The 25,512-nt window shown below is 44.4% G+C and overlaps 1 protein-coding gene across 1 annotated transcript; it reads right to left on the bottom strand.

The window, feature by feature from the left end:
• Positions 1-3,293: 3,293 nt before the first annotated feature.
• Positions 3,294-25,196, bottom strand: NEU3 (neuraminidase 3). Its single transcript, XM_082343192.1, is given in 4 exon segments — positions 3,294-7,255; positions 7,257-8,318; positions 17,048-17,259; positions 21,561-25,196. Coding segments are annotated over 4 exon segments (1,356 nt in total). The 5' UTR covers positions 21,586-25,196; the 3' UTR covers positions 3,294-7,198.
• Positions 25,197-25,512: the final 316 nt, after the last annotated feature.

Below are 25,512 nucleotides of genomic sequence, written 5' to 3'. Positions count from 1 at the left end.
CTTTATGAGACTCGGTTTCCTTGCCTGTGGGTAGGAGACAATGTCTTGCCTCCCTGGTTGCTGTGAGGATTAGAGACAATGTATGGAGGTCCACCCACATGGTGTGATGGGCTCAGACCTGGCACTGGTGCAGCCCCAGGGACTGGCCCACAGTGGGGAAAGGCAGAGGCAGTGTTGCTATCTCCAACTTGTGGCTCAGTTGGAGACCTGCCCAGAGCGCCTGCAAGCCCTGACCTCACATGGCACTAAGTCAGCTTCACCTGCTATCAAGTTCTGTTTACCCGTCAAGGGAACCTATGCTCTCATTTCTGATTCTATTCCTAGTTGATGACAACAAAATCTATGTTTAGGATGATGCTGGGTCTTGGAAGGCAGCTGCTCTGAAGGTTGAGGGTACTGGAAAGTAATTTCCAGCTAGATCTAGGCTCCCGAGGAGAGAAATTAATGCATTTCTCTTGGATGAAATAGAAGGGGAAGACCTTTGGTTTGAGAGGCCACTGTAGCGACCTTATTACTACAGGGATCATCACAACCAGCCTCTTACTAACTGCTGAATACCCACCATGTTCCAGGGTCTTAAGAGGCACTATCTCTGCTTCACATCAACGTGCAAGGTAAGCATCACCCACAGTTCTGCCCCTTTGCCACGTGACAAAAATATAGGTTTGGAATCAGACCTGACTTCATCACCTAAGTTGTGTGACATTGGAATATCTCATGTAATTGTTGAATTAAAGGAGAGAATGTATGTATAACTCAAAACACACAGTAGGCACTTTGTAAGTGTTACTCCCCTCACATCTACTTTCCTGTACTGTGCTATGCCTGACCCTATGGTGGGCACAGGAGAACAGCAATGACTCAGACCAAGTCCCTTCCTACTTGGGGTTGAGATTTCCCTCTTCTGTATACAGACTGGGACATTCCTTAGTAAGGGAGCAAAAGGTCTGGGGCAAAGTCAGAAGGTTGGGCAAAATTATGCGGCCTGTGGTTTGCTAAGGATGTGACAGAGATGAAGCAAGACGGCTGTGCAGCCTTGGAGTGCCCTCCTCAGTGGGCCCTGCCTTCCTCCCCTCCATCTATCACCCTCTTTTTCAGCATTCTACTGTCCAGTGTCGCCAATGAAGAACAATGGGTGAAAGGTCATTTATCCCCTATTTACATGAAATTGCACTATTTCCTCAAACGCTTTTGAGGACTCACTAGGTCATCAGATCCACACAACTCCCTGGTGGCAGGGCTAGAAGCATGCTCCTGCTGTAGCTGAATAAATGGGTTCCCAAAGAGGGCCAGTGGCTGACACAAAATCACCCATCAAGCCAGTGTCAACCCAAAGACAAAGACCCTGGACTCCTGACTCCTCCTAGTCCAGTCTTTTCTCCATTCTATCCCAATGTCTCTCCTGGTAATGTACCCTTTTGGTAATACTGTCAATCAAACGTTAGTAGACTATACTAAAAGTTAATTTCTCATGGCTTGTACTTCTGCTCCAGGTAGTGACTAACAGGTTGTAGTAACAACTAATCAAATTTTCTCTGAGTATGGGTATATTCTTTTGGCTGCAAGCTGTATACATCCAGCCCAAACTGGCTTAAGAAATAAAATAATAATCAAACAATGGTTGGGGGTTATAGGTTCCCATAACAGGGAGGACCCTAGTGGATATCATCGGGACCGTTGCAGCCTGGCTCCAATCCTTTCAGGCTTCTGCCGCATCATCCACCGGCCAAGGAGAAGGTGGCTATCTGTGTTTCCAAGCCTCCAACCTCTCAGTTTAATGCTTCCGGTAGAAAAGAGAGCTTATCTGAAATGGTATTCTTTTTCCTTTGGATCTGCTATTACTAAATCCCTAAGAAGGTAGGGGAAAAAATCTTAAAGATACTAAAACTCTAGAGAGGTTTGAACGTTAGAATTCCCAAAAGGTGTAATAACAATACGTATCAAAGTTAAAACCATGGTATCAGCTTTTTTTTTAAATTAATTAATTAATTTATGTATTTATTTTTGGCTGTGTTGGGTCTTCGTTTCTGTGCGAGGGCTTTCTTTAGTTGCAGCGAGCAGGGGCCACTCTTCATCACGGTGCGCAGGCCTCTCACTATCGCGGCCTCTCTTGTTGCACAGCACAGGCTCCAGACGCGCAGGCTCAGTAGCTGTGGCTCACGGGCCTAGTTGCTCCGTGGCATGTGGGATCCTCCCAGACCAGGGCTCGAACCCGTGTCCCCTGCATTAGCAGGCAGATTCTCAACCACTGCGCCACCAGGGAAGCCCCAGCGTCAGCTCTTTTGTACTCTGTTTTGGTATAAGGATATGTTTTATACTCATTGGATTTGTGTATGTTTTAGCTATTATTTGGAATGTTCAAAAGGATCAACTACACTAAATTTGTAACTGGTATTTATGTTTAAGCCAGTTTAATCAAATTTGCCATTGTTTCAATATTCAAGAGGTTTCCAATGTTTTATTGAATATGAGTTTAATAAATTGAGCACTAAAGTTTATGTAGTAGTGCATATTCCCCTCAAGCTCAGAGGTCCTTCAGACATTAAGCAATCTAAAAGAACACACAAAAATAAAATAGATCACTGGATTTTAAAAAAATGATTATATAAATAATTTTTGTAGAACAATTTTAAGAGGTAAATAAGCAGTTCTCTGAACTTCATTTATTCTTTCATCTTTATATAACTCAGTGTTCTGACGAAAGGTAGGCCCATTTGAAAGTTTGTCAGTAGTCAATTTGTTTTAAGAGGAGCAGACTGACCTACTGATAGAACTTGAGTTATGTGGAAACATTTGTCGAAATTCAGCCAGTGCATTGAGCATTTCAATGGAACAAACAGTCAAGTAAAAATCATGAGTTAAGTTAAAGCTATCACCCCACTTCACTGAGGTAAACATTTGTGGACTCTCCAGCTTCAATCTGAGAACCTCAAGGTTATTTTCAAAGTAGAAAAAGACGTGCAGTGACAGCACGGGGCTGGTGTCAGACAGGGGTGATTCTGTGCAGCCCAGTTCCTCCACTTAATAGCTAGCATGTAATATGCAACCAAACCAGTCATGCTAATCTCTGCCCTGCTTCCCTCGGTAGGTAACTATGTTCAAATGACAATGTGTAAAAACGCAAAGGATTATGATTAATAAGATTTTTCTGAAAGTAAAAGTTCTTATGAAAAGCAAGAAAGTGCTTCAAAATCCATTTTTTGAAAGAAGCTGGCTACACACTAGACATAAGTATTAGGATGATAATCATCTCAGTTTCTTTAACAAAAGCAACAAAAATCAAAAACAGTAGCCATCAGAATAAAGCTCTTTATTCACCTTCCTTGTTTCAAAGAGTTATGGTAGTTCTTACAGTAGAGAGAGCATTTCTGGCACGTGGTAGCACAGAACCAAGGCACGCTCAAACACGCTGAGCCCCAGCATCTCCCTGGAGGAGTGACAGCTTCAGAAAACCCAGTCAGGGACAGAGAGGAAATGCCAGTGAAATGAGAACCCCCGGTCAAGGCTTGGCTTTAGACTTGGGCTGTGATCCTGGGACATCCAGGCAGGACCAAGCTCAAGCCAGAGAGCAGCTCATTCCCAGGAAGTACTGTGACTGGCCTGGATACAGGCCCCACAGAGAAGACTCATTTAGGACAAGTGTTCAGCAGGCTGAGAGTGCAAGCCACAGAGGGACACAACATGCTTCTCCCATGGGGAAACTTGCCCTGGCCTCTCAATTAGCTCCAGAAGGCCAAGGGCCTTTGACTTCTTTGTTCATTCAGCGTAACTTTACTGCTGTCTATTCTGTGCCAGGCCCTGTGCCGGCTGCAGAGAACAAAGAGAGGAATCAGACACGGTCCTTACTTTCAGGGAATTCCGAATATGAAAGAAAAATCATATATTTATAAATAAGTCATTGTGACTCAAGGTAAAAAGGATGCAGAAAGGAGTCAGACAAACTTGGCCCTTAAGGAGTTCACAGCCTAGCAGAGGCCTAGGCTAGGTTGCAACACGGACAATAACACGGGGCAGCCTGTGATAAGGACCAAAGAGAGGCTCAGGCCGTGTGCTCTGGCAGCACAGGGAAGGATGACACAACAGCCACTGGATGACGCAGTGGGGAAAATTCACAGCTTATCAGAGAAGACTGAGCAGCCTAATCTGGCCAAAGTGGAAGTAATGAATCCTACCGCCTCGGCGAGGGGATTGTGCAGCCTCCGGCTGACCTCTGTGAGTCCCCTGGGCTACCCAACGGGCAGGGTGCAAGGTCTCTTATCTATGGATGCAGCTGCATGATATCCTGTGGATATCTGAGGGGAGACTGGTGACCAGGAGGAACAGGTCCAAATAACAAGGGCCCATGGTAAAGGTTAGGAGCCTAGGAGTGAGTGAACCAGGAGGGCCTCTGGGGTCAAAGGACCAGAGCCTACACAGTCCTCTCTTCATGCGCTAGATTAGCGACCTCCAGTCTGCTTTCCTCTTTTCTTCACAGCTGCCATCACCTGCCCTATCTTTTCCATTCTCCCAACCTGACAGTGGCTGAAATGGGCTCAGTTAGGGGACCAGTATCATGGTATAGGTCCCAGGGCCCTGAAGACCTTGGGTAACTGACACTAACAGAGTTGGAGTGCCTACAGCTGTTTCTGTTGGTCACCTGGCACAGAGACAGCTTAAAATTACAGGGTTGGGTCGGAACTTGTCTGCAGCCTAACCTGTGCGGGCCTCTTTCCCTTCCCACACATTTCGGGGACGAGCTCCAGCCTACTGTCATTTCTTCTTCACAGCGGCCACCACCTACACCAGCTCTCCAGCCTGGGCTTCATGTCTGCACCCCTTTCTCTCCCTGCCTAAAGGTGTCAGGACTCCTACCTATTGTTCTTTTCCTCCACAGCTGCCATCACCCCTCTGTTCCTCTCTCTAATCCTCATTCTGGATTACCCCTGTCCCCAATCCTCTTTTCTGGCTATTCCTGAAATATGCACATAGCCCCTGCGCCTATTAAGAGTTTCATTGCTAGTCACCAAGGAGAAGCAAACATGAAGCAAAGGGGAAGGAGAAAGGGGAGGGCAATTTAGAGATGGATGGACTTCTTATGAGATCTGGACATCTGTGGTCCACACTGGCATGTGACTGAGCTCCCTTCTTTGACTCCCTTCTTGGATGGCCCCAAAGAAGTCTTCGTATTCTTATTTTCTCCATCCTTTAACTCTGGTTTTAGAACTTAGCCACCTTCCCTATTCCTGTCTATTTGGGGTATGGTGCCCATGACAGCTTTGCTGAACGAGGTTTCTACTAGTCAGGAGGGGACTGCCTTTCAGTCCTCTCCCCTCCCCAGTTCCTCCCTGTACCACCGACTCTGCCCACTCCCAAACCCCCATCCCCTCCACTTACCAACTTAACAGAGGCCTTCTCTGAGAGTGGCTTCAATATAAAGAGATAGAGATGAGTATTCATTATTTTGCCCAACAACTGAAGGTCCTACATGCCAGGCTAAATGTAAACACCCTTTAGTAGGCAATTAGGAGCCACAAATGATTTTCAACCAGGGAATGGCAATAGAAAGTATCTCACATTATGCCTAGACACTCAATTATAGAAATATTTAGATAAATGTATAAATGAGTGAATGAATGATCATAACTGTGTATTGGGAAGATAACTTTAGCAAATGTATGAGGCTAAGGGGATTTTTAAAAGCCCCTCTAAGCCCTGGGCTTAAGCCATACGCTAAAGTAGGTGAAGTTAATCTCTACTTTCATCCTGTAGGACTCTCTACCATCTGACTGGTATGACTGCAACCCCCAGCCTCCTAGGCTGTGTTCCATGACTAAGACTTGCTCCCCAGGGTCATTACTCAGCACGAAATATATTTACCTGATGCCTGTTTAAGGCATTATCCGCCCAAAATAGGGACAAAAAAGATATCTCTCATGATAGAATATCTGTCACAGTAACAGGCTTATGGGAGAAACAATCAAAAGTAAGAGCGACCATCTGCTTTCGTCTGAGAGAACCAGCACTGGCAAAGTGCAGCCCCTAATCTGTTAGACAAAGAGGCATCCCTACTTCCCCAACAGTGATTTCAGTAGGTCTGAACAAATACGCCTGATTCAGACCTTTGGGAGACCTTCCTAATGGTGAAGACCTTCTCCATGGGTAAAGGAGTGGCTGGGCCAGGACAACATTCTGAGAAAAACAAACTGAGAAACCCAGCAGCCTGGGCAAGCTCTGGGGCAGATGACTCCAGGCACAATGAAGACACAACTGAGATAATGACGTCAGGAGCTACCATCACCCCAAGTTAGAGCCCAACATCTACAAACTACCCTACCAGCTGCATTTATTTTCTTGACTTTTCTCCCTCTTCTAGCCCCATAAACTGTGAACTCCTTGAGGGCAGAGACTGTGGGAAGTTTTGTCCAATGCTTTAAAGTCCTAACCCGTGTCCATTTCCCATTAAGAACTATCCTAATAAATGAACTTCAAGTTGATCTTTCATAGGAGTCATGCCATCAGAAACAATAAGTACCATCATCAAGGACCACTGACATTGAGCTTCTCATTTTCTCCCTAGGAGATAATGCTTTCTGGATAAGGGAAGGTTGAGCAGAGCTGCAAAGCTGGAGAAGGTAAGTGACCTCATGATTCTATGATTCTACTATTTTGCCCAATTCCTCTCGAACAGTGAGCCTGTAGAGCTCTGAGCATGATTAGAAGGATGTGTGTGTTTTTGTTATTAAAAACAAAACAATCCACCCACATCTTCCTTTGTGCCATGCCACCTGCTTGTAACCTCATACTTGGATGAGTGGCGAGTCATTTGAAAAGCTGAGTCCTCTGACTTCCATTTTGAGATAAGAGTCCTATATGCAGCCAGGACTTGCTGATCAGGGAGCATGCAGGCACTCTGCCTTTCCTAGGGATGGGAAGAAGAGAAATCACAGACCCAATCCTCTCACTTTACAGATGGAGACCTGAGGCCCAGAGAGTACAGGTGACATGCCCAAGGTTCCAAAGCAAGCCAGTGGAAAAGCCAGGACTACTCTCAACTCACATTTCAGTGCCCTTTCGACTGCAGTAGCTATGGCAAAATTTTCATTTTGCTCTTTGGAGAAGTGAAAAAAGGTAGGGAACAGAATATTACATTTTTGGATTCTCTGCAGACTTCAGTAACCTCTGTTATCCTGGCCTCCACTGTCCTGGCTGTGGTTGCCTCCTATGGTAGCCCTTCTATGGAAAGTTGGGTCCTAAGCCAATTAGTTTTGAGTTGGCTCAGAGTTCCTACCAGGGCTGGTGCAGTCCCCTTGCACGTGGCTCAGGATCTCTCGGTCTGTAAACAGGCGGAAGGCAATCTGCTCGCACTCCCGCTTGGTCCCACATTCAAACAAACACCCAAACAAGGCCTCCTTCTCCAGAACAGCCAAATCAGAGTAGCCACAGGGCCCGCAGTGCAAAATCCAGGGGCGGGACCAGCAGGCAGCCTCCAACGGGCTCTGGTTGAGGTAGATGCCTAGGTCGGCCCTCCGTTTCTTACTGGTTGGGTGTGAGTACAAGAGCCATGATTCTGACAGGGTTCCAGCTTCTGGCTCCAGCCTCAGTGAGCCGTCCAGCAGATGGCTCTGCTGAATGGTAGGAGCATCTTTGCCAGCAGGGTGCTGGCACCCATCTGGGATCTCCAGGGACCGGAAACTCACCACACTGCCTTGGCAGCCACGAGGGGGCTCACAGAGCTGTTGGCTCAGAGCTGGTTTCTGAAAGCATTCACCATGGTCGGTGCTGAGAGCCTCTGCCCGGCACCTGTTTGGTGTCCGGGCACTGCAATACAGCACAGCGTGGCCAGCCTTCCCAGTTACCTCTGCCACTTCGCACTCCACTGTCACCATGGGCTTAATGAGCCTGCCATGGTGCCATGTGGCTCCTAGGTCATCACTATAGATCATCAGGGAATGAGGCCTGGCTTTATATGGTAGCCGAAAGCAAAAGAACCGGTAAGGGATGTAGTAGGCGTATGCAGGGATGATCAGCCTCCCCGACTGCAGCTGGATGCCATGACCTGGGCCCACAGCAAACGTGGCCCAATGCTCCACCTCTGGGCCAATGACCTCCTCGGTCAGGTCCCTCACCTCGCTCCATGAATAGCCAGCATCCTGACTGCAGATGAAGCAGAGGCGGGTAGCATTCCTGCCTGACACAATCTGTTGACGCTCAGTGACACGGCCCCGCACACAGATGAAGAATAGGTACACACGGCCACTCTTCTGCTCCCACACAGGACAGGGGTTCATGGTCCGATGCCCAGGTAATGTGGCTTCCATCAGTGGCTTCAGGGGTTCCCACTAGACAAGGGGAAGGAAGAAAGAGCAGGAATGAAAGACTAATAGGAAGACATGAGGTTCATTAAAAGCATTAATACTGGGGACTTCTCTGATGGTCCAGTGGTTGAGAATCCGCCTTCCAATGCAGGAGACGCGGGTTCAATCCCTGGTCGGGGAACTAAGATCCCACATGCCGCGGGGCAACTAAGCCCTTGCGCCACAACAAAAGATGCCGCATGGAAAGATCCCGCAACAAAAGATCCTGCATGCCTCAACTAACACCCGATGCAGCCATAAATAAATAAATATTTTTTTAAAAAGCATGAATACTTCTCAGAGATAAGACATAAATGGTACTGAAATCTATAAAATCACGAAGGCCCAAGTGTTCACTGAATTCTCAAATATTATAGGCTAACTTATCAGCTGCAAAAAGGCAATGCTAGGTATTGTACATGCTATCTCCTCTGGCTGGAACACTCTTCTGCACTTTGTGTACATGCCCAATTCATTGTCCAAAACTCAACTCAAAGTCACCTCCTTTATGAAGCCGTCTCCCTCCCCCCCCCCCATTACCAAAGACAATCGGTGGCTTCCTCTTTTTTATTTTTATTTATTTATTTATTTTTGGCTGTGTTGGGTCTTCGTTTCGTGCAAGGGCTTTCTCTAGTTGCAGCGAGCGGGGGCCACTCTTCATCGCGGTGCGTGGACCTCTCACTATCGCAGCCTCTCTTGTTGCGGAGCACAGGCTCCAGACGCACAGGCTCAGTAGTTATGGCTCACGGGCCCAGTTGCTCCGCGGCATGTGGGATCTCCCCAGACCAGGGCTCGAACCCGTGTCCCCTGTATTGGCAGGTGGATTCTCAACCACTGCACCACCAGGGAAGCCCTATTCCTCTTTGTACACACAGAAGAGTCATAGCACATATTATATATCATGCAGGCACACCTCGGAGATACCTGAGGTACTTGAGATACTTGAGGCTCAGTTCCAGATCACCGCAATGTCGCCATAAAGTGAGTCACACGGATTTTTTTGTAAATTTATATTTACACTAGGCTGTAGTCTATTAAGTGTGCAATAGCATTATGTCAAAAAAAATAAACAATGTACATACCTTAATTTAAAAACACTTTATTGCTAAAAAAATGCTAACCGCCATTCAGCAAGTTACAATCTTTCTGCTGGTGGAGGGTTTGAAATACCGCAAGAATTACCAATATGTGACACAGAGACTCAAAGTGAGCAAACGCTGTTGGAAAAATGGTGCCGACCTGCTTGATGCAAAGTTGCCACAAACCTTCAATTTGTGAAAAACGCATTATCTGTGAAGCACAGTAAAGCGAAGTGCAATAAAATGAGGTATGTCTGTAATTTTTTATGTGACTGGCTCCATTCCTAGATTATCAGTCTTTTGAAGGTAAAAACCAAATTATTCTGATTTTGTGTTGCCAGTGCCTAGCACATGATAGGAGCAAAATAAATATTTTTAAAAAGAAAGGACACCTCCCCCCCCCCAAAAAAAGAAGAAAAGAAAGGCCAACACATAGGGAAGTTTTAGGCAAAAAAAGGGAAATTTAAGACAAAGATTTTTTTTTTCCTTCCTCTACTACCCCAGGAGGCAATTCATAACGACGTCATTAAAAACTCAAGCATGGAGTCAGAGACACCTAGTTCAAACCCTGCCTTCACCACTCATCATGTGATCTTGGGCAAGTTACTCAATCTCACTTTACCTCCATTTCCTCATCAATTAAATGGAGGATGTAATAACATGCTCACAGAGGGGATGTAAGGATAAAATGAAATAATGCCTAATCAGACATACCACAAAGACCTAATTTCCTTAATATATTTTTAAAACAATATTAGAAATTGGTAAGAAAATTTCCAAAAACCCCAACAGAACTGGGCAAAGAGCAAGATCAGACAACCCAACAGAAAGAGAAAAAAAAATGAAAATGTAAAGGAAAAGGACTTGCAATTACAACAAACTAGGTAATTTGAACCAAACTTTCTACTGAGAACTAGGATAGATAAAAAAAAATTAAGACAAAAAAATCATTTGAAAGCACCAGAGAGCAAACAAGGCCATGAAGAATTATAGGCCAAGAACTGAAAGTTCATTCAGAGCAGCTGACTTGGTATTTTGAGTACCTTTTCCCCTCAGGTATCTCTACTAATTCTCAAAGAGGTAACTGAAAAGCTGAGAAACCAAGCAACTCATTTGACAGCCCTATGGGGCTAGTAGGACAAAAATTAGAGGCCCTGGTAAACCCACCAGGCTTTGAGTTGGAACCTTAAAGGGCTAAGTCCCAGAAGTGCAGATGAAACTGGATAGACCAGCCCTCACAACCACCACTCTAGAAAACTGGTTGGCATTACCTACAAAAGTAGAATATAAACATACCCTATAATCCAGTAACGCCATTTCTAGATATCAACCCAGCAAAAAGCACGCACATAGTACTGAAAAACATGTGCAGAATATTCAGAGCTGCAGTGTCTATACACATAATCACTAACCTGAATCGCCAACAGCAGTAGAACGGATCAATTCATTGTGTATAGTCATACAATGGAAAATTATGTAACAATGAAAATGAACAAATAAAGCTGTATACAACAATCTGGATAAACCTCAAGAATACTGAACAAAAGAAGCCAAACATAAAGAATCCATAGACTAAAACCAAGCAAAACTCTAGAGCTATAAATCAGGCTAGTAATTACCTTTGGGGAAGAAGAGAGGGGGCATAAGAGAAGCTTCTGAGGTGCTGGCAATATTCTATTTCTTGAGCTGAGTGTGAGTCCGCAAGTGTTGGCTTTGTCAATTCACAGAGCTGACATTTACGTTTTGTGCATTTGACAATTATGTTGTTTTATGTTTTCTGTATCTGTTATCACTTTACATGAAAAACATTTTTAAGGTAGTATTAAGACTATATACTTGGACTTCTCTGGTGGCGCAATGGTTAAGAATCCGCCTGCCACCACAATGTAATAACTCTAATAGTTACATAACTGTGGAGTTACAGAGTTCACTGAGATTGGTCATGTTGTTTGACTTCACTCATTTATTTATATAAAAAACATATATTGTGCACCTTTAACATAAAAGGCACTGTGAAGGCTTCTCAAGATGTAATATTTAGAATATATTAAAGTTACTCCATCTTTAGTTTCAATGTTATAAATTAACACAGGAAGTACAGTGTTATGATCAGTTGCCTCATATGCTGTCTGGAAAGGGGTTAAAAAAAAAAAAAAAGAATCCGCCTGCCAACACAGGGGACATGGGTTTGAGCCCTGGGCCAGGAAGATACCACATGTCACGGAGCAACTAAGCCCGTGTGCCACAACTACTGAGCCTGCATGCCACAACTACTGAAGCCCGCGCGCCTAAAGCCTGTGCTCTACAACAAGAAGCCACCGCAATGAGAAGCCTGCGCACCGCAACAAAGAGTGGCCCCCGCTTGCTGCAACTAGAGAAAGCCTGCACGCAGCAACAAAGACCCAATGCAGCCAAAAATAAATTAAAATTTTTTTTAAAAATTAAAAAAAAAAGACTATATACTTGTACTTCGTTTCTGTATGAAGAAGCACTAAAAGGATACATAAGAAACAATAGTGACTGCCTATGAGAGGCAGAGGACTGGGAATCGGATGTATATACCTTTTTACACTGTTTTTATTCTTCAGCAATATGAAAGTATTAACCACCCTAAACAAAAAATAAGATTTTAAAAAATTAACTCCTGCATGAATGAGCAAAGCATATTATTAAGCAAAGCTCAGATCACAGAATCTGAGTTATAAGGACCTTGTGCTAACTCACATCCTACAGAAGATTCTCCTCTAAGTCTTGTGGATAAAGGCCATTCAGTCTCTCCTTGAACTGGTCTAGGGACAGGGAACTCACTATCTCTGGGGCAGCCCATTCTATACCAGAGTGCCTTGTACATTGTAAACACTTCAAACATTATGTGCCAAAGTCAACTTAATTATTGGGCAGAAGCCCACCTTCCTCCACGAAGCTCTCCCAGATTGGCTAACCGATCAAGGATTGCTTCCTAAGTCCTCTCAAATGGTTTTCTTCCTCTCTGGAAACTATGTGCATGAGAAGTCCACATCGCTGTCTGATCTGATTGCATTTTAAACCAATGGAGGCAGGGTCCTCAGTTCCTTGTGACTCTTGGGTAATCAAAACTCAGAAGGCCACCAGCAGGAAGGGGCAGCCAGGCCTGCCTCGAGAGGGAGAGAACAGGCACCCCCAGAGCTGACTCCAGAGCCTTGAAGACACCACCAGAGAGAGGAGATAAAGAAAGCACTGTGGATGTCAGAGAAGGAAAAGACCGTGTCTGGATATGGGAAATCCAGGGAGAAATCACCTTCTATTCTGCTCATTTTTAACACACCCACTTCAAGTATCAGCTTAGATGCCATGCCCTGCACAACAGCTTCTCTGATCCCAGCTGCATTTGAACTCCTAAGGAAACACCTCACTCTGCATAAACCTGCCTTGTGACACTTTGTGGATTGGGAGTTTTGGACAGTTACATCTGTGCACAGCTTTGTTTTCTCTCTATAATTTGGTTGTGCAAATTCTTCCCAAAGAGGGGTCAGAGTCTATCAATTTTTGCATCCCCCTCCCTTCACAACATCCCCTGACTTAATGCCTGGTACTTGGTAGGTGCTCAATAAATGTTGAAGGGAAGAAAAAAGGAAGGGAAAGAGAAAGGAAGAAAGATGACAGAGGGAGAGAGGAACGGAGGAAAGTGGGAGGAAAGAAAAAGGGATGGAAGGAAGAAGGATCACAGAAGTGCTCTCAGATGGAAACAATAATCTATAAACAATGTATGGAGGCTCTTCTCCACGTTCCTCCAGTAAGTGTCTCCTCTCCCTTCCAAGTGCCAACAAGAGGGTCTGGGGAGCAGATTTAATTTTCTATTGTCACCTTGGGGATAGTACCCCTGTGTCCTTAGCACCCTGTGGGAAACCAACACTTCAGGGATAGCACTGAATATGTGATCTGATGAGAAGTAACAGCTGCAAACTCATTTGGATGGTTAAGATTGCTCAGATCAACAACCTTGAGCAGGATCCAGGAAGATATAAGAAATCCATTAACACAGATACTCCCTTTAAGAACAGGAAGAAAAAAAATTATTGGGCAGTCTAGTCATTGGGAAGTCAGAAGCTCAGCCATCCTTACTAGCTGAGAGGAGAAAATGAAATGGGCCAGATATGTCTAATATAAAGTTGACATGAAGCTGGAAAAAAATGTGAACAAAACATGAAAGCGTTAGAAGCCAAATGATCTCAACCAGGTGGAAGCAATGGCACACAAACAAGCTGAGGCTTGACAGAGATAAAACAAGTCTTGGGCTTAAAAATTTAGATGGAGAAATGTGATTAAAGAACAACAAATGTAATGGCCAACAAGCATATGAAAAGATACTGAACACTGCTAATAATTAGAGGAATGCAAATCAAAATCATAATGAAATCAGTTCATATCCATTAGGATGGCTACTATCAAAAACCCCCCACAAAACGAAGTAAGTGTTGGTGAGGATGTGGAGAAATACAAAATGGTACAGTCACTGTGGAAAACAGTATGGAGGTTCCTCAAAAATTTTAAATATCAATAGAATTACCACATGATCACCTTCTAGGTCTATATCCAAAAGAATTGAAAGAACCATCTTGAAGAGACATTTGCACACCCATGTTCACAATAGCCAAAAGGTGGGAGCAACTTAAGTGTCCATCAACCGATGAATGGATAAACAAAATGGATAAAGGAATGAATGGATAAACGAAAGGGATAAATGAAATAATAGATTAACATACAATAAGAAGGAAATCCTGACATAATGCTATGACATGGATGAACCTTGAGGATGTTATACTAAGTAAATAAACCAATCACAAAAAGACAAAATATTGCATGATTCCACTTACATGAAGTATCTAAAGTAATCAAATTCATAGAAACAAAGTACAATAGTAATTTCTAGGGGCTTGGAGAGGGGGAAATGATTTGTTCAATGAGTATAAAGTTACAGTCATGCACTGATGAATAAGTTCTAGAGACCTGTTGCATAACAATGTAATACAGTTAACAATACTGCAATGTACACTTAAAATGGTTAAGATGGAAAGTTTTACATTAGGAGTATTTTACCACAATTAAAACTGTTTTAAAAAGAACAAAAAATGTGGAAAAGTCTTGGAGGTTTTAGTTGACCATCTACTTAACGTTTATGCAGCTACCAAAAAAGTAAATGTCGGACTTCCCTGGTGGCGCAGTGGTTAAGAATCCGCCTGCCAATGCAGGGGACACGGGTTTGAGCCCTGGTCCAGGAAGATCCCACATGCCGTGGAGCAACTAAGCCCGTGCGCCACAACTACTGAGCCTGCGCTCTAGAGCCCGTGAGCCACAACTACTGAAGCCTGTGCGCCTACAGCCTGTGCTCCGCAACAAGAGAAGCCACCGCAATGAGAAGCCCACGCACCACAACGAAGAGTAGCTCCCCCGCTCACCACAACTAGAGAAAGCCGGCGCGCAGCAACGAAGACCCAACACAGCCAAAAATAAATAAATAAATAAATAAATAAATTTATTAAAAAAAAAAAAAGTAAATGTCACTTTACCTTAGGCTGTATTAAAAGGATACAAGATGGGATAGCCACCTCACTGCTGAACTGGTCAATCTATCCCTAGGGTCTTAAGTTCAATTCTGAGTACCATACTTTGAAAAAAGACACTGACATCCCACACCAGGTCCCAAGGACAGTAATCACAGTTTTCAAGGGACCAGAAACCAAATCAAGACTGTGGTCTAAGAAGCTGCTAAAAGAACTGAAGCTGTTGAACCCAAAAAATAGAAGACTCAGAGGGTGTGAATACCGTTTTCAGATACATCAAAGAGCAGTTCTCCAGAAAAGGGACTTTACCTATATAATGTACAGAAGGCAGAACAAGACCAATGGGTAATTATAGAGAAGTACAGATCGTCTCATTCAAAAAAAGTTAACAGTTGCTACAGGATTAAGTTCCTCATTTGAGGAGTTGTGTAAGTAGACCCTTAATAGAAGATGACTAATGTTGAGTTCCTACTATGTAATTGCTATTATTAATTATATTTTGCAGACAATGAAACAGAGAAGAGTCAGGTATTCAAGTTCACAGCCAATAAATGATAGGTCTTGCCTGACTCCAAAGCCAGGCTCTTAACCACTAAGCTATTAGTAGCTACCAATGGAATACAGAAGATTTCTATATTGGGAAAGAAGTTGGGCTGATAATTCTTCTAACTTTAAGATACTACAATTAAGTAAATGAGAGAATTAATGTGAATAAAATAAAGAGAAGAGAGAATGAGTTAAAGTGGACACATCTGTGAATGTGTGTGACTACTGGGCAGTGAGGTTATGTAACAGGTATGGTCTGATAAAAAACGCTTAACTGCCCAACTGTCTGTGACAGAAAGCAGGGCAACATAACCACAGGCATTGCCTGTCCTGGAGGAAACAAAAGAGCTAGAACTCCAAGTAGGGCTACAGGACACCCGGGATATAAGCAGAGGTTTGACCCTGGGAAGCCACAAGAAAGACTTGTGACAAGGTGTAAGAGCAGGGAATGGAAATTCCCTGAAGTAAAAAACTTCCCTACAGGGAAATGTGAGTAAGTCATCAAAAGCAAAGACAGGAGTTGCTGGCAAGGGCCACCCTCAGCAGAATAGCATTTGCACTGTAACAGCAAAACAAGGCATCCCTATGGACATGAAGTTTTAGTGGTGAGGTTTCTGTGAGTAGAAAAGCAGAGCAGGTTAGAGGGATTAAAGTACCTCTTATAAAAAATATATGTATGTGTGTAACTCTCAAATCCATTGTCTCACCTGATCCTCACTTCAGCAATCTCTGAGAGATAAAAGGCAACAATGAGAAAAGTGGGATCTGAAGTAACCCTGTAGTTCATAGGCCCAAGGGCAGCAACCATTCTCTCCCCCATAAAAACACAGTAAACATGTGCTACTTAGGGACAAGGGCACCAAACCCATTTCTGCCTCTTATTAGGTGTGTGCCTAAGGCAAGTCACTTTACTTCCGAGCTCCAGCTTGCTGTTGTAAAACGGGCATCATAATATTTACCTCACATAAAGCATAGGGGAGAGGAAGAGCAGGAATGGGAAGAGGAGCGGGAGTATGGGTGCTGTCATCCTCCCCCGCATCTTCCGGTAGTTGTGGTCTTGAACAAGCTACCTACCTGTTGGAGCACCAGGATCCCTCATCAGCAAAACTGGATTAACAATGCTTACTTCTTTTGATGACTTATGAGGATAAAAGAGAATGTGAATGAAAAAGAAAAGCACACCACATGTTGGCCAAACTGAACAAACCATGGAGGCCTCTAGTCAGAGACTGAGTTTGAAGCCTGCTTTTACTGCTTTATTATAGCTGTGTGACCTTGAGCAAATAGCAACCTCTCTGAGCCTCAGTTTCCTCATCTGTAAAATGTGACTGACAATAGTTCCTACGTCACAGAATGGCTGTGAGATTCAGTGTGCCCCTGGCACACAGTTAAGTACTCAGTAACTGACAGCATTGCTGTTACTGCTTTTTTTCCTCCTCAGCTCTGACACAAGGCTTTTCTTGCACTGATGGGAAAAGACACAGACTCTGACATACTCAGAGCAGTGTAGAAACTGAGGCCCAGGCTCAGATCTGGGATAAGCAGTCACCTGTACTGAGTGCCCAGTCCTCAACCCTCGCCTCAGCACCAGGTGGAGAGCATCCTCATCCCTGCTCGAGGAGCGCTTCTCTGCAAAGGCCAGGAAGGTGTGGGTAGGGGGCACATAGAGCAAGGCTGGGATCCGGTAGGTGATCCCTCTCTTGTCCTCCTGCTGGAACAGAGGGCTGTTGAAGGAGCACGATGTCATTTCTTCCATGACCTCTGCAAGGATAGGAGGCAGATAAACGTGTGTCCACATTCAAATGCTGGCTTGTATACAAGTTCTGCTCTATCATTCCATTTCTGGAGATCACTGGGAGGCAAAGATGTACTCAAATGTTTATTTTTTTATACAAAAGTAACATCATGATCTCAACAGTACGAAGCATGCAATAGGCATTCTCATCTAACAAGAAGTCTATCCTCCAGACTCTGTGGGAGGCTCCTATGCAGCCTGTGTCAAGTGTCTCTCCAGAGAGATTCTGTATGTGCTTCTGCCGAGCATTCAGAGGTATTACCAGCCCAGATGGTTTCTAATGTCAATTTCTTGGCGTGGAGTTTTTAGGCCATTCAGGTAATATAAACATAAACCCAAATCCGTATGAGGGAATGCCTGTGGTTAAGAATTCTCCAGGCAGGTAGATGGGGATGATGTGTGCAAATTGGTCTCAAGTGATTCTGAAGAAATATTAGACACACACATTTATGTGTGTATGTATGTATGTATGTATGTATACATGAAGAGACAAGGACAGAGATAGAGACAGAGACAGAGAGGAAATGATATAGCAAACGGGGTAAAATGTTAAAAATTGGTAAGTCGGTATGAAAGTTATATGGGAATCTTTGTCCTGTTTTTTTTTTTAATAAATTTATTTATTTATTAAAAAAAAAAAAAAAAAAAGAATTCTCCAGGCAAACTTTTCCCTTCTATTGGAGCCTAGAAGAGGCAATCTTCTTTGTCATCTCTGTCAGTAGTAAGATTTCTTTTTCCTACTCCACTTGATCAGAGGATACAGATTTTCAAGGCATCTAGCTTCATGCGGGGATCTCACTTCCAACCAGAGTCAAACCCAGGTGGGCCCACAGTTTCATTCACTGTAACAGCAGGTATATTAAAGCCCAAGCTTCTAGGTAAGTGGGACATGCAAACATCTAGGGCAGCTGAGGTCAGGTAAAGGGGCTAACTTCTCCAGTTTTCAGTTTACTCTTGGTTTTTAGGCCTGGGGATTTCTCTTACTTTCTTGCAAATTCAGCTATAAAAGACTTTGTTATATTTATCCACCATTTTACAGGTATCCACCATTTTACAGGTTAGCTAGCCTGCCATAATGCTGAAAATGGAAATCTCTAGGTACATTTCTCACAGAAAACCAGGTGTTCAACTTCTCAGAGGCCCAAAAAGGGAATCCAGTCAGACAGACAGAACCAAGCTTAGAATTATTATATTTTCTCTCACCACCTGTCATCCAAGCTCTGTCTTCCAAGTCATTTGTAAAAATAGTCAGGCTGTAAGAATGAGGCCCATAAGGCCTTACTCATTTATTTAATAAATATTTCTGAGTGCCCACTCAGAAAGTTAGGCCATAAGGTAGGTGCTGAGGAGACAGAAAGGAATCAGAGGTCCCTGCCCTCAAGAAACCCACATCCAGGTGAGCGAAACAGACATATACATAGACAATTACAATATCATGTAGTAAGTGCTACTTTAGAGGTCAACATGAGAGCATGCAGGAAAACAGAAAAGGGCAACTGTCCAGATGAAGGCAGCAGTGGTGGAGTTTTGGAGGGGTAATAAGCCACGGGATCTCCTCTCTCATATCCTTATACTCTGGGCCTGGAACATTCAGATAGGCACAGACCTCACTCACTCACCTCCTTCAGCTCTATTCAAACATCATCCAATCAGTGAGGCCTTCCCTGACAACTCCCTTGCCCCTCTCTATCCTCTTTTCCTGCTCTATTCTCCATGCCACTTACCATCACCTGTATATTATACTTATTTAATATACCCCACAGAATAGAAGTTCCATGAAGGGCAGGGATATGTCTGTTTTATTCCCTGATATGCCTCTACACCTAGAACCTTGCCTGGTAATTCATAGGCACTTGACAAATATTCATTGAATGATTGAATGAATGGGTGAGCTGGATCTTAAAGGATGAATAGTGGGTTAGCCAAATGAAGGGTGAAAAGAAGGGCAGAGGGAGTGGATGTGAAAAGCCTAAAGGTCACAGAAAACACAGTGAGCTGTGGGGACTCGCGGTAATCCAGTATGACTACAGTGGAGTGCAAAAGCTGTGAGCAAAGGTGGGACTGAAGGGGTCAGGTGAGTGCAAATCCTGGGAGGCTTTGATACCTTATTAAAGTGTTTATTCCCACAGGTAGGGAGCCACTCAACAGTTTTTGGCAGAGGAATGCCAAGATCAAGTATGCACTTAAGACTTCTCTCTCAGGTAGCCTTCTGGGCAATGAACTGAAGGGGAAAGTTGCACTGCTTTGGGCTACAGCCTCATAGTGTCAATCAAGACAAGCTATGTCATTGACAGTATATGAATGATTTATTTAGCATATGAATTCATTTAGCATAGGAATAATTCATTTCACTTGTTTCTAACCTAAAGCGAGAAGAATCACAGCTCACTATCTGAGGGGGTGGGGAGGTGGCCTCCTGAGTCCGGAAGAAAAGCCTCCCCTCATTCCAATTCTGGGCTCTCAGTTGTCTTCCTCACACCATTCCTCACACCATACTTGAGCACACCTCTCTCTCCCCAGTTCAGGCTCTCCTGCCAGAGGGTCAGGTTTTCTTCTAAGTAAAGATCTGTCCCTGGGCCAAGCTGGTGTAATGGTTTAGAACATAAGGTCTGGACCAGGCCAGGACTGCATGAACTTGGGCATGTTATTTAACTTCTCTATGCTTCTGGATCCTCATTTATAAGATTCAGTAGAATGGGTAAAAGAATTAAGTTAAAAAGTTTAAGTGTCTGTTACAGGGCCCATGACACAGTATGAGCTCAATATAGGACAGTTACTATTTTTAGACTGTCAATCACTACATATTCTAGTTTTACTCCTTGAAACCTGTGGATGATGATGATGATAACGACAACCACAATTACAACTCCCCTTCTTAAAAGTATTTAAATCCCTCGGCACCTCTGGGAGAGGTCACATTTTAAACTCTTATAAGATATGTAAGTTAATATCAATACTATTAATCATCAGCCAACACATGATTATTGGTTAACACCAAAACAGGATGTCTCTGGGTGGTAAGAAGAATGAAGCACAGAATAAGCATGGGAATGGGCAGAGAGGACTAGGAAAAAAGAAAAGGAGAGGAAGGGAAGAGAGCACGTAAGGAGAAGCACAAGTTCTTACTGCATGACCTTGTGCTGGTCAGTTAATCGCTCTAGGTCTTGGATTCCTTGCTTATAAAATGTGGATGACAATAATACCTACCTAAGATGACTGAATGAAGAACCACTCAAAAATGTTTTATAAACTTTAAAGCACTATGTAAGTAAAAGTATTATAAATTCAGATGTCTTCACAATTTCACTTATGGCTTTGCTATCACTATAACAATTAGAGTCCCTATCATTACTTTTTATTAATTATGCTGATCATGTTGATGACAACGGTAACACAGGTGGTGACTCTGGCATTGATACCCAAACTGCTTTGCACAAACCGTAAGCCGGGAGCTAGGGATAGAGAAGAATCAGATATAGTTCTGCTCTGGAGTTGTTCATTTTAGCAGAGAACTCAACGTGATTAATTGCTGCTTTATATAATCACCTTTCAATCAAGCCCTCCTTGCTCTCTCACTGGAAGAAAGTATAGTGTAGCATGGACTTTGAAGACTGACTTGGCTTTGACACTAGCAAGTTAAATTTACCTCTGAGCCTCAGTTTCCTCACTTGTAATGGAGATAATACCACCTATTTCTCAAGCTTGAAGAACAGTGTAATTCCACAGACTCCAATTAATCCAGAGCAGCAAGCAGCCTCCAGTGAACCCTGGAAGGAGGCCTCCTTTCTTTATTCACTGCTAATTACTAATACTTAAGGAGCACCCGTCACACGTCAGGCCTTTGAAGATCCTGTGGTCCAAACCCTTCTCACGGTACACATGGGAAAACTCAGGCCCACAGGGGGGAATAAACTCCTCTAAGGCCACTCAATGAGTCAGTAACAAAACCCGGACCAAGGCCCAGGTCTCCTAAGTTTCAGCTCAGGGCTCTCTGCTGCCCACAGACCCTCTTTAGTAAGAAGGGTTTTCCCAGTCTCAGATCCCTTTCATCTCTAAATAAGTTTGGTTTCTATCGAAGGAAAACAAAAACAGACCTAGCCAAGAATACTTTCTGGCTCTGTCTGAGACCCTAGCCAACTGGGGTGTGTCTGACCCAATATTCCCCGCAGCCTGGATTCCCTAAGCCCAGATAGTGCTGCCAAACCTGTCCCCAGAGTCACAGCGCCCCACGTTCTGGGGGGCTCTCCAGTCTCCCAGCCCCACTCACCTGCGCGGGACCCCGGCTCCTCCATGTCTCTTGGTAGGTCTGGGCGCGGGGTCAAGCCCTCACGTCTCGGACACTGAAGCCCGGGAGAATGACCAACGCTGGGGAGACAGGAGAGGGACTGCGGACGCGGACACAAACCACGAAAAGTAAAGAAGCAGGCCGACAGAGACCTCGAGAGGCCGGCAGCGGGGCTGACAGACCCAAAACACCGAGAACAGCAGGTAGGAAAGCCGGTCCCGGACGCGCGGAGGCCGCAGCTCGCCGGCGGTTGGGACAGGCCATTGGCTGCGGCGGGGAGTCGGCCCCGCCCCCTCGGGCCGTTGCAGCCAAAGCCCCACCCCTCTCCTTCCGCCGCCCGGTGCCTTCGCGGCCCAGGCTGGGATATCCCTCCTCTCTCCGGCCCCCACTCCTGACCCAGCCGTGGCTTAGGATTTGCCCCTTCCTTCCCACCACCCGACCACCACCCCCTCCAACGGCTGCGCAGCTCCCTGGCTCCGCCCCTCACCCCTCCATTCCGCTCCTCTCTGGCTTTAGTTCCCTTTTCCCACGCTCCCACCTATTGGTTGCCGGTCTGTTGATGGGTATCACGCTTAAAACTTCCCTGGACAGCTTGAGAGTGGAGCGAAGGTTCCGGGCCTCAGAGGGGACTCAACTAAAAGGTCCAGAGATCCAGAGCATTGGGCAACCCACCCTTAAGAAAATAAAAATTATATTTATGTGTTATTTTATATATGTATGTGTGTGCATGTGTATATATTTTTTGAGAAAATAATAGTATTAGATTACGACCCTCTGAATAAGATAAAAACCCACAAGTCCACATTGATATGCACAATTGAATAAATATTATAAACAGGGGAGAAAGGAAAGCTCTTCCTATAGTAGAATTACAATTTATGAAAGTAGTCCGTGCACAGGCTATTCGAACACATTACGGTTTATGTTAAACACCTGCTTTCCTTCTGAGAGTCTGGAATTTTGAAACATGTTGGGAAGAGAGTGCCCACGTGGCCAATAAAAACTGTGGGTGCTGAGTCTCTAATGGGTTCTCTAGACAGAAACATGGCACACATGCTGCATTTGTGCTGGGGGAAAGTGTGTGCTTAGTGTGATCTCTCATGAGAGGGAGAGAGCATAAGAAAGCCTATACATGGATTCTTTCAGACTCAGCCTGCAGTCCTTTTCTCTTATGATCCAGTGTGTGTCCATACTAAATACATTGCTGTAATCAATCTTAGCCGTGAGTACAGCTATAACCTAGTGCTGAAACCGTGTAACTCCAAATGGGACTTGAACACACCGGCCGGGACTCGAACCCAGCCAAAATCCAGATTGGGACTTGAACCCACGGTCTTTTAACTGAGATCACACACCTGGTCTCAGGACTTAATGAAGCTCAGGTTCTTGATGTCTCATCACAGAAAGAATTCAGTGAGAGACAAAGTCAGAGGTAAGAAGTGAATTTATTTAGAGAGAAACACACTGCACAGACAGTGTGGGCCATCTCAGAAGGTGAGAAAGGCACCAGGGTATGGGGTTGTCAGTTTTTATAGAGGTGGGTAATTGCATAGGCTAATGAGTGGGAGGAGTATTCCAGCTATTTGGGAGAAGGGGTGGGGATTTCTAGGAACCAGGCCACTGCCTAATTTTTTACCTTTATGGTCAGCCTTGGAACTATCATGGCGCCTGTAGGTGTGTCATTTAGCTTGCTGATGTGTTACAATGAGCATATACTGAGGCTCAAGGTCTAGTGGAAGTTGACTCGTCTGCCACCTTGGACCTATTTGGTTCTAATCAGTTTATGTTGTGTCCTCGGGTTATGTCATTCTTTCAAAGGTTGTGCCCTGCCCCCTTCCCTCCTGTTTCAGTCCTGTGAGTACTTCTAGCAAATCTCTGAATCTAGGGCTGAATCTGAATCTTGGGAACGCTCAACCAAATACAATATATAAAGTTTTAAAACATGTAAAATAATAATACTATGTATTGTTAGTGGACACATGTGTGAAGAAAATGCAAAGGAATAAGAAACAGCAAATTCAGGATCATAGTCACTTCTGGGAGTGCAGGAAGTAGGGTGTGATTAAGAAAACCCAACGGACTTCAATTGTATTGGTAACATATATTTTTTAAAGGTGGCAGTGGGTTCATGGGTGTTCACTTTATTATTCTTTAAACCTTATTATTTGTCTAAAATATTTCATTTTTAAAGATTGCTTCATACAAAATCCTAGGGTTTTTCACCAGACCTCTCCAAGCACACAATCACCAACTTGGATCACCAAGTCAATTTTAGAAAAATATCTAAAGCTAATGCCAAGTCTCTCTCAGTTCTTCTTTGCTGGTCTCAGTCTAATGCCTGAGGCAGTGAAGTTTAGTAGCAATCTCTATATTTGGAGGTGAAGCGATCTTGACTCCAATCCTCACTTCCCACTTCCTAGCTGAGTAAGCTTGGCAAGTTGTTTAACTTCTGTGCCTCAGGTTCCTCATCTGTAAAGAGGGCACCCTTGGCCCCACTCCTCATCCATGGCTCAGATCAAATACATTTCATTTCCTGTATAAGGACCTTCCAGGCCTCCATGCTAAACAGTTATTCCTCTTCTGGCCTCCACAGCACTTTGTACAGATGGCTTCTGATGACTTTTCTGAGTTTGCCACTTCATCGGCCACTCTGATTAATCTGATGGAGATGGAACCAAATCTATTCTAATGGTCTCATACAGCATTTAATTAAGGATACTATCCAAGTATACATCCAAGCAACAGGATGAGACCAATCTGCAGATTGACCTCAACCACAACCAAGGGCCTGGACCCAACCAGCTGGAAAAACAACAACCGAAAAACCAACCATAAGCCATTAAGATCTATCTTGGAAAGCCAGGTGGTATTCTCTAGTTTATGCATTGACCTTAGTACCCTGCCTGAGGCATTAATCCAAGTACAGCAGGTTATATTAGCCATTGCAGACTTTACCTTGGCCCACAAGGAAGTCAAGAACAATTCTATCATTCATAACCACAGTGGCCAGTGAGTTGAAGTTCACCTGAATGCCTTCCAGGGCTGAGGTATATTATTGATGGCTTCAGCTAAAGTCGGGAATGAATTTCATATCAACATTTCTAATAGGATGACTCTCAAGATAGGGATAACCTCCTGCAGAAGTGCATAAATGAGTAGGTCACCCCTCCAGGAAGCTCCCCTGTGTAACCAAGGGTAGCCTCACATTGGAGCCATCTCCACAGTCATCTGAAGGCTACATGATCTGCTGGTGGTGCTTCCTTAAACGCTTGAAGGTTGATCATGACCCTCCCTATGGTGCAAGATACCATGTTTTCAGGGAGGAAGGCAAGTTAATGGCTGGCTTCCACAAAGGAAGTATAGTCCTGGGGACATATATGATGTCCCTGTTTACAATTGCTGGGGCCTCCCAAGTGGGATCTACATCACTCAGGGGACACAGATTGACAATGTCCCTAATGTAACCTCCTGCCCACCTGGTAGGCCTCAGAGTTCCCAGTTCATTTATTTATTTATTTATTTAATTTTATTTATTTTTGGCTGCATTGGGTCTTCATTGCTGCATGAGGGCTTTCTCTAGTTGTGGCGAGCAGGGGCTACTCTTCGTTGCGGAGCACGGGCTCTAGGCACGCAGGCTTCAGTAGTTGTGGCTCGCGGGCCCTAGAGCACGTGGGCTTCAGCAGTTGTGGCGCACGGGCTCAGTAGTCACAGCTTGCGGGCTCTAGAGCGCAGGTTCAGTAGTTGTGGCACACGGGCTTAGTTGCTCCATGGCATGTGGGATCTTCCCAGACCAGGGATTGAACCTGTGTCCCCTGCACTGGCAGGCAGATTCTTAACCACCAGGGAAGTCCCTCCCAGTTCATTTAGAATCATTGAAACCAGTCCTTATTTTTGGAAAGACTGCCTGACAAGTTAGTCCAACCTATCCCATGCA

Source organism: Balaenoptera borealis (assembly GCF_965194805.1).
Source record: "Balaenoptera borealis genome assembly, chromosome: 11".
Lineage (NCBI taxonomy): Eukaryota > Metazoa > Chordata > Mammalia > Artiodactyla > Balaenopteridae > Balaenoptera > Balaenoptera borealis.
The sequence above is the reverse complement of the archived record's forward strand: the minus strand, read 5'-3'. Positions and strand labels throughout refer to the sequence as shown.